Source organism: Protopterus annectens, chromosome 13.part0, assembly GCF_019279795.1.
Source record: "Protopterus annectens isolate FY-2018-M chromosome 13.part0, PAN1.0, whole genome shotgun sequence".
Classification (NCBI taxonomy): Eukaryota; Metazoa; Chordata; order Ceratodontiformes; family Protopteridae; genus Protopterus; species Protopterus annectens.
In genome coordinates, this window is record NC_056747.1 from 183,940,543 (window position 1) to 183,949,769 (window position 9,227).

Below are 9,227 nucleotides of genomic sequence, written 5' to 3' on the forward strand. Positions count from 1 at the left end.
TTCCTAGTCTTCTGTTAATGTCACAGTACTAGAATTAACATCCCAGTCACCAGTGTATATGGTATTCATTGTACAAAGACCATAATCTACATGACTGCTCTTTGTTGCCATCTTTGTGAAGATTTTTATGAGATTTCTGAAATGTCACTGTATGTCGCAGTGCATCTGAGAGAAAGCCCTGTATCCACTTGGAATGCATGGTCAAAGAGAAAGAAATATGGGTCTGTGAAGACAAATAAACAGACAGGCAGCTGAAATAAGCATGTCTTGTGCATGGCAGTGCTAGACTTAACTTTGTATATGGAATAGTAGCATGGTTTACTGTGTCCCACAAGACTAATGGAATTTCTTTTTAATCTTTTTTTTTTTTCTTCTCTGTAGAAGCACACAGACGACCTCCAGAAGCAGGCTCAAAGTGCACTATTCAACTTGGTGTGTAAGCTGTACACTGTAAGTAGCTCAAGGACAAGCCCATTTGAAACTCACTGATAAAAGGAACTGTGTATTGTAAACATTTGGCTGTATATTAGCTGGCTTTACTTTGAGATGTACCATCCTGTTTTAATGTTCTCCCTACTATTTGTTTATTCCACATACAGTATTGGCCCTTTATCTTTTGACTGACCACCAGTGCGTTACACAGCTGGCTTGTGTTTTTATTTTCCTTCTTACTGTACAGATACGGTCTTTATCTCTATTTCATATGATATCTAGTACCTCTTCTCTTGTTCTGTCTTCCTTACCCTTCTGCTGCCCCCCAACACTTACTGTCTTTGTGCATACTTCTGCCCTTCCATCTGAATTCTGCATGACCTTTGTATATGTTATCATTTTTATCATCAGTGTTATGTCATACATTTGTGTTTGTTTTGGAAACAAAATAATTAAGAAAGATACTGAAAGTCAAGTAGGATGGGGCAGCAGGAGATGGGATGATCATGTTCTGAATATCTGACATCTCAGTTGTCCCTCATTCTACACAATATTGCAATGTCCCTCTTTAATGTTTTTCTGCCAAATAATGTGAGAATTACAGTCACCAAATAATCCCAAATGTCTTCCCCAGAAATAAAAGTTCATACAAATAAGAGCAATATATACAAACTGTTCCTGAATGTGGGCCTTTATTCCTGTTTGGCTGTGTCCCTAATTCTTGAGTTAAAAGATTGAAAGCTTTGCAAAAGATACTCTAAATGAGAACTTATTATTTATGCCACCAGATAGTAACATTGTAAGAAGACCTTACACTGATGGAACCTGATTACGGGGGGGGGGGGGGTCATGATGGAAAAGAAGTATCCCTACATTGTTAAGACATAGGTGGAGCTCTGCAGCAAGAATTGAGAAGATTGTTCAGCACCAGCATAAACGGATGAAGTTGTATGGACAGCTGAATCAGTGTAACATGAGTTATAAGTCAATACAAAAATTCATAAAGCAGTCTTTTTATTTTAGACTTACTTATAGGATATATTGTCATCTTTTAAGAGCGCATCGCAGCAAACAATGTGTTAATTGCTACGATGCATCTTGCAGTGATCGTTTTGTATTTATTTGGGCTCTGTTTTGAATAAAAACCTTCATTAACATTTTATTCAAACCTCGGCTGAAATAAATTTAGAATTTGAATAGAAAGGTCATCTGGAGCGTTTCTCCCCGGGCCTTCGCTGAAAACAGGCTCTGTGGAACCTAGTCGGACATTCCCGGTCAAAAAATGTTAAATAAAATAAATAAAATAATTTGCCTCACTGATGTCAACTAAGTTTTAATGGGCGCTTTTCTGCACCTGTGCATAACACATCCATTAATGTCTATGGAAGCATTTCACATCTTTAACTTTCATTGGCATCAACGCAGGGAAAACAAATTTAAACGAGTGCTGGAATTTAATAAATGTTAGAGGAAAAACATTCAACATTCAGGCAAAAATGCTGATCGGCACTTTATGCACCACATAGGATGGTGCTAAAAGGTTAAGTGACCAAATTCGACAGTACTCTTAAGTGACATGCATGGCTACATGTGGCATTTTTCAGGTTATGTAGATTAACTTGCTGGTGAAGTCTGCAGTCTAAAATATTGCATTTTGTGCTGTTTTCTTATAGGTTCATAGGTTCATACTAGGCTATCTGCCCTAGGGCATTTATAAGCCTAGCCAGAGTGTGTTTGGCTTTCGCCACCCATTTTAAATTAATTTTGCTATGCCCTTTTTCGAGGTTAGTATACTGTGCCTCTGTCTAACAGTGACACAGAAGTGATATCCGGGGTAAACCTACGATCTCCAATCCACTCATCAAGATTCCTCTTGAAGAGAGTCCATGAGGGACTCTGCCTAACCTGGACTGGGATTTTATTCCAGAGTGAAGGGAGCCTCTGGGTTATGAATCTGTCCCTCCAGCATGTCCTATTTATTTCAGTGCTGAGGTTCAAGTTTCTCGAGCGCGTAGCTCAATGGAATTTGGATTTGCTGTGGTGCAGCATGTCCATTAATTCTGGGTTGAACATGGCTTTATACGTCAGGCACAGATCGCCTCTGAGCAGGCGGTATGCCACTGAGTAGAGCTGGAGTTTCTTTAACTGGGCAGCATATGGCATCTGTTTGAGCCCTATGATCCTCTTGGTGAGGTACTTTTGGGGTCTTTCCAGTTGCTGCAGGTGTCTGGTAAGGTACATCCTGAAAGGAGCATTGTACTCAATTATGGGCCTGATGAGGGATGAGTAAAGAGGCACAATAACCTCCCCTGATCTAGATCTGAATCCCTTCATGATTAGGTGGGCTATATAAAATGTTTTTCTAACCACTTTGGCCACGTGGTTGTCAAATGAGAGATTGCTATCAACTTGGGTCCCCAGGTCCCTAATTACTTCTTCTGTACTTAATGGATTACCACCTATGTGGTAATTTGTGGGCACTTTGTTTTTGCCAAAGGGGATGGCTATACACTTTTTGGCGTTTAGCTTGAGGCCATGACTCTGGCACCAGTTGTCTGTTTCTATGAGGCCCTTTTGGAGGATGCTTATGCCGGCTGGAGAGTCGAATATGGCGCCCAGTTTGCAGTCATCTGCAAACTTAGTCACCCAAAGTCCTTCCGTGTTGGCCTGTACCTCCGAGAAATATATACCGAACAAGAGTGGTCCCAGGATTGAGCCTTGTGGGATGCCACTTGTAACTGGTTTGGAGTCTGACATGGCTCCAGCAATTCTAACCATGTGGGTTCTGTCCTTGAGCCAGTTTGCAACCCATCTAGTGACATAGGGGTTCATATTTAAGCTGGTGAGCTTATCTATAATGCCCGAGTGGGGTATTGTATCGAAGGCTTTTGCAAGGTCCAGGTAGGCTGTGTGGACCACCTGCCTCTCGTCAATGGCCTTGGTGACTGTTTCAAAGAAATCAACCAGGTTTAAGAGGCAGGATCTGCCCTTAACAAAGCCAAACTGGGTAGGATCCAGTGTCTGTAGGTCCCCAATATCTTTATTTATGAGGTCCATGATGATCCTTTCCATAGCTTTGCAGACTAAGCTAGTCAGGCTATTTTGGATGTCCAGACTTGTCAACCCCAGATGTGATATACGGCTTTCAGAGTTCATTTGTGTTACAGCAGACAAAATGTTTCTAAGATGCTGCCTGTTTACAGATAGAACCATCAGACCTCTCTTTCATTCTAAATATACTGAAGAGACATAGGTGCATGGAATATGTTTCATAAAAATGTTATGTAAAACAATGTGAAAATCACTTAAGTGCAAATACTGTAGTGTTTGCTTACAAAGCAAATATGATATACAAATGCATCTTTTGTGTGAAGAATGTCTTGAAAAAATCTAACTGTTCTAACTCAAGACAGATCTCCAAATTACCTGCATCAGTGAGAGCAATCCTGTTAGCTTCTTTTAAGTTCCAGAATATTTGCACCAACATTACTTAATACAAACTTTAGCAATAAGTGTATTATTTATTGTACTGTTGGGATAAACACCTGCTCAAGAGATCTTAATCTCTTGTGCAACATAAATATAACATGCTGGAGGGGTTGATAATGTACCACAGAGAATACCACTTCTTTTGAAGTGTTTCCCCTCTACTTAAAGCAAGGTACTTCACTTACTCTATTCAAACATAATCTGGATGAATGGATAGGAAAATGGAAAGTCAGCTCTTTTTAGCACTCTCATCCCATATGAACAGGGATAACGTGTAAATATAGTACCCAGCTCTGGGTAGCTCATTCTTAATTACAAGGGCTAAAAACTTAATGGAAATGCAGACTAGGCTTCTTAAGGTCCTCATAGATGAATAGCCTAGCACATACCTATGAACCTAGGAGTCTGTGTCATGAAGCTTAAGAGAAAGAAAGAACTCTTAATCTGATCATAAAAGACTGAGTCTGTGAGTTTTTAACTGATTACAGTCAGACTTGCTTTAGAAGGTTACTAATAGTTGCATGGCTAGATTTGTGCTTTTGTTTATCTTTTGATGCTGAAATGTGATTTGATTCAGTACAAAAGGCCTTCCATCAGCACTTCACTGCTTATCATCACTCAGTCAGTTTGTTGGTACTAGTAATCTAACTACTCTTGTTTCACACTTGATTTTTTTTGTCCTTTGTGGTTTCTGCAGGTAACTACATCAGTCCTTTCCCTGTTTGTCCTCTGCTTCCACCTGTCTGTTGCCTTTCACATTATCAACACCTTGCATTTTGACTATGCATGAGCTTGTTCCTGCTGTATCAGATGAGGTCGGAGACTCACCCCCATCAGTTTCTTTTTAGGAGTCTGAGCACCCAAAAAACATTATCTGCAAGGCAAATTAAGACAGTGACTCTTCTCCACCTACATTTTCCCACCTTAGATGACACCTTTGTAGAGAGGCCTTGCAGCTGATTAAGTTTTGTATCCACTGACCTGCAGTTCCATTCCTTCTCTTCAGATGTGCCTCATTGAGTATCTTGGGGGAAAAGATCAGACACCTTGGGCCATCTTCCCTATGGAGCAACTCCAAGATTCCATGTATCCAGATACTACCCCTGTAGCTCTCAAGAAACCAATGTTCAGTATAGGCCTTGCTTACTCCTCTGCCTATCACAGGACCAAACACCATTATACCTAGTGGCACATCAGTGCAGATGACTAAGACTACAATCTGCTAATGAGCTTGCCCTGTAGTGTAAGGTTAGAATCCTTCAGACTCCATTTTCCTACTGTGCAACTATTAGCCAATTACTTAACCAGACAGTGCTCCCAGGTCACCCCTTGAAAAAAGGCGTGGGTACTTTTAATGCTTGCTTCAAGACTTTCTCCACTAAATAAGACATAACATTTCTTCTTTTCCCTCCCTGGATCCAGCAGTGCTTACAGAGAGCATCTATGCACAGTATGCAGGCCAAAATTAGGAGACTACTGTTTCTCCAAATATGTTTAAATGTGTAATGTTTTCTTTTCCATTTCTGTACAATTTTATATTTTAAATGGACGTGCACTAATTTTGTGTAATTTTGGATGGTGTTTTCTGTTAGCTTTATTACAGTGTGACTCAAGTTTGTGGATAATAGGTCAGATTGTTCTCATACTAACCAAGTCGATTTTGGTTACTGCTGAAGACTGAAAACATCCTCCACCTTATCAAAATACCATCTTCTTTAGAAATATTGTCTTTCTGAGAAAGTTTTTAGATCAGATGTGGAACCTCATGGCCTGACAACTGCTATTAATATTCTCCATATTTTGGCAGATGTAGTGGTTAAAAAAAACTAAAACTGTTATGTTTGACAGCAGTAAATTCAGTGAATCGCTGAAATGAATTTCGTTGTATGAGGGTCGATGATTAGGTGTTTGCTGCAGTGCAGTTTTGGCAAACTAATATAGACCCCTCTGCTTGGGATGAACACCAATTTGTGTGGAGGGGGATTTTATTTTATTATATTTTAAAGCTGTAATTTCCTTATATTTGCATTTCTGGATTATTACAGAATATTTAATATAACATTCCCTGAAAACTGCAGTTAACTTCAATGTATTTTCTTTATATATTTATTAAAATGTTATTTCCTGTTGAGAATTTGAAGAGATGGCTTGGTAGTATGGAGTTTGTGATGGAGTTTTTTTTTTTATCCTTCAATAGCAGTAGAAGTGTTTATCTGTTCCCACAAGTTGAGTGTTAAAAATGTCCTGAATAAAAGTAAGATATTTAAACCCCCATTTTGTAAATCTGAATTAAAACTAAAGGCTGAATTCATAAAGGTTACCACAATGTGTACACTATGTGTACACTTTATGTAATCTTTGAGTGAACAAACAGCACAAGCATTGTGGAAGGGCTATTCTTGAATTCAGAAAGTGTACACAGTGTACACATAGTGCATACTTTGTGGTAATCTGTATGAATCTGGCCTCATGAGTGTAACTCGCCTTCTTTATTTATTTTATTTATTTAACATTTGTTTACTGGGATAGCCCGTCTGAGCAAGTAGGCCATTTTTAGACAAGGCCTGGGGCGAAAAGCTCCCCAAAAGCAAAAATACAGTACAATACAGATGATATACATACAGTAGTAGCAGTCAGTACAATACCAGAAAGAACCAGAATAGTAGATTTCCATACAATATAATGCAAGTACAATATATGCAATTACTGAACTAGTGTATATTTAAAGTTGCATACAAATGTGTTTGATTGGATACTTTTAATTATGCAACTAAAATTTCTAGGAGTAACACTTTTTCATTTAGTTAGTTAAGTATATTTTCTGTAAGCAATTCAACCTTGTGATTCTCTATTTTTATATTTTAGATTTTACGTACACAAATATTTTGACTTTTTTTTTTTTTTTTTTACAGGGAGAAAAGCCAGATCCATGCCAAGCAGTCTAAGCAGCTACTACAGACAAACGAAGTTTGCAAGATTGAAAGCTAATTATGATTTTTAAAAAAAGATTGTCAAAGTATACAATTTAACCAAATTGTAAATGTTCAGATCAATCCAGAAAGAAAATATTGATTTGCTCCTAATCAACAGTCAGCACTTTGATGTTTAAGACTAGAAAAGAGTCTTGACAATGTCTAGACTGCAATCCCAGAGTACTATACATTGTGCTTTGTATTCTATACCCGCAGTTTTCTTAGTGGGGTAGAAAAGCAGTCCGTTTCCATTTTTGTATTTTTGTTACTTGTATATTATCTAGGGTTTCCACCTTTTGTTGTGGCTAAAACTGGACCAAAGCCACACCCCTTGCAACTCACATAACCCCTCCCATCTCCCACCCACTTTCCACATATTTCGTGACATCATTGTCACATTAGTTGACATTTTTTCCATTTGTGATGTCTTCTTTTTCTGTAAAAAGCATAGTAAATCCACTGATTTAACAAAACTCTGGTGTTTCTTTTTTGAATACCAGAGATTGTACAGTGTTTTCCAGACTACTGGACAATTAGTTTGATTTCTGGATAGTCAGGAAAAAAATGGATAGGTGACAATGCTAATATTATCTATAGATTCCCTCCTTGTCAGAGGAAGTTTGCAGACATAAAAAGTTCTTTAAAAGAACACTATATATTGCAACTGTTTTGTAAGTGTTTGCTTTTGACTTGTGTTGCTATGGATACCACTACCACATGCTGATGAATATGGTTATCAGGTAGAGAGAAGCCTCAAGGAGTCAGTATTTTGCTTTTTATGTAGTGAGAAGTTATAAATAAACAGAGAAGAAACACTGAGGCAACTTATTTTTAAAATTAAATTTATTCAAATTAGCTTTATAAGTTCTGAATTTAGTTATATACTGGAATGCATGTCATGATTAGAAAATGTGGATAATATATAAACTATGCAATGAAATTGCAAAATATACAACAATTCTGTAAATAGATTACAGTCTAGAAAGTTGCATGTTATTTTATTGTATTTCTGCAACTATCATTTTAAAAATGACAGATATATATCTAGATATCTCAGGGGCACTGCTGGAGAGGCTTTTATTATAAAACTCTGAAGGAATAAATTTCTGTTGCTGTTGACCATTCATTTAATCACATTCTGTGCAGGGTCATTTTGTTTCAGATTATGTGGTCAGGCCTAACCAGTCTGTAACATACATCTTTTTGTGTATAATGTCATCTCCCAAGGACAAGTCCCATACAAAAATTGCATTGTGTACCTTAAAGAAAAGTGAAAAATCATGTAAATGCCATCTGTGGCACAAAAATGCCTCAGTTTTTTTTTTTATCTGTGTACTTCATTTTAAGAACAATTTTCACCAGCATGTATGTTTGTCAGGTAACAAAGATAAAATTTTTATTTTCCTTTTTATAGGCTACAGTACTAGTGGCGGTTCTGAAATGAAATTACAGTGTATATGTAGACTAAGCCATTTTTGTGTACTATGTTACCTAGTTTTACGTAGGAATGTATTATACACTTAGGAATTTAATAGTGTACATGCATTTAAATATGTGATACATTGAAAATAAAAAAAAGTTTCATCTGCAGTGTGATGTATACAATTTAGCTACATTTTTTGCACACAACACTGCAAATTTAGTGGGTACATTGTAAGTGATATAACTCCTGTACAGTGTATTTCCAGGTATTAGAAATGTCTGAGTGTCCATTTTGCTTGTTTGCTATATTTTGCAAACTGCATTTACAGCTTACTTAAATTACAGAACTGTTTTATTAGCTATATCTGTGTTGAAACATTTGCTGTATTTTCCAAACTGCATTTACAACTCAATAAATTACAGAACTGTTTTAGCTACATGTGTGTTAAACATTTTATTATAATTTTAGTTGCAGTGTTTGCCTTGTGTATGAATGTACATTGGAATGGGTAGTGTGTGTAAGCACAGGGGCATTCAGTCAGAAAACACAGATGTTATCCTATATCAGAGAGGGTGTTATGTGGCTGTGGGTGCTTACTCACAACAAGCCGATGTAATGATGTATCAGAATGAGCGATGTGTGAATGTGAAGTACTTTGTTTTAACACACTGATATTAGTATACACTGGAATGTGAGTTGTGTGAGTGACATGCTGAGTCACAGCATACTGATGTTAACGTTAATCAGAGTGGGTTGCATGTCAGCATGAGATATTTAATTACACAGCACTATTACCCTACATCAGAATGGGTGGTGTTTGAGCATGAGTTACTTTATCACAGAACACTGTCACCCTCCTTCAGAATGTATGATGTGTGCAAATGAGATAATTAATCATAGAACGCTGTTAC

The 9,227-nt window shown here is 37.4% G+C and overlaps 1 protein-coding gene across 1 annotated transcript in view; it reads left to right on the forward strand.

The window, feature by feature from the left end:
* The window catches only part of IFI30 (IFI30 lysosomal thiol reductase), a 169,866-nt gene extending 161,114 nt beyond the window's left edge, over positions 1-8,752 (forward strand). The window contains exons 6-7 of the mRNA XM_044090760.1: positions 382-450; positions 6,834-8,752. Of these exons, the coding sequence (XP_043946695.1) occupies positions 382-450; positions 6,834-6,866 (102 nt within the window). The 3' untranslated portion in view covers positions 6,867-8,752. The remainder of the gene's footprint in view (positions 1-381; positions 451-6,833) is intronic.
* The last annotated feature ends 475 nt before the right edge of the window (positions 8,753-9,227 follow it).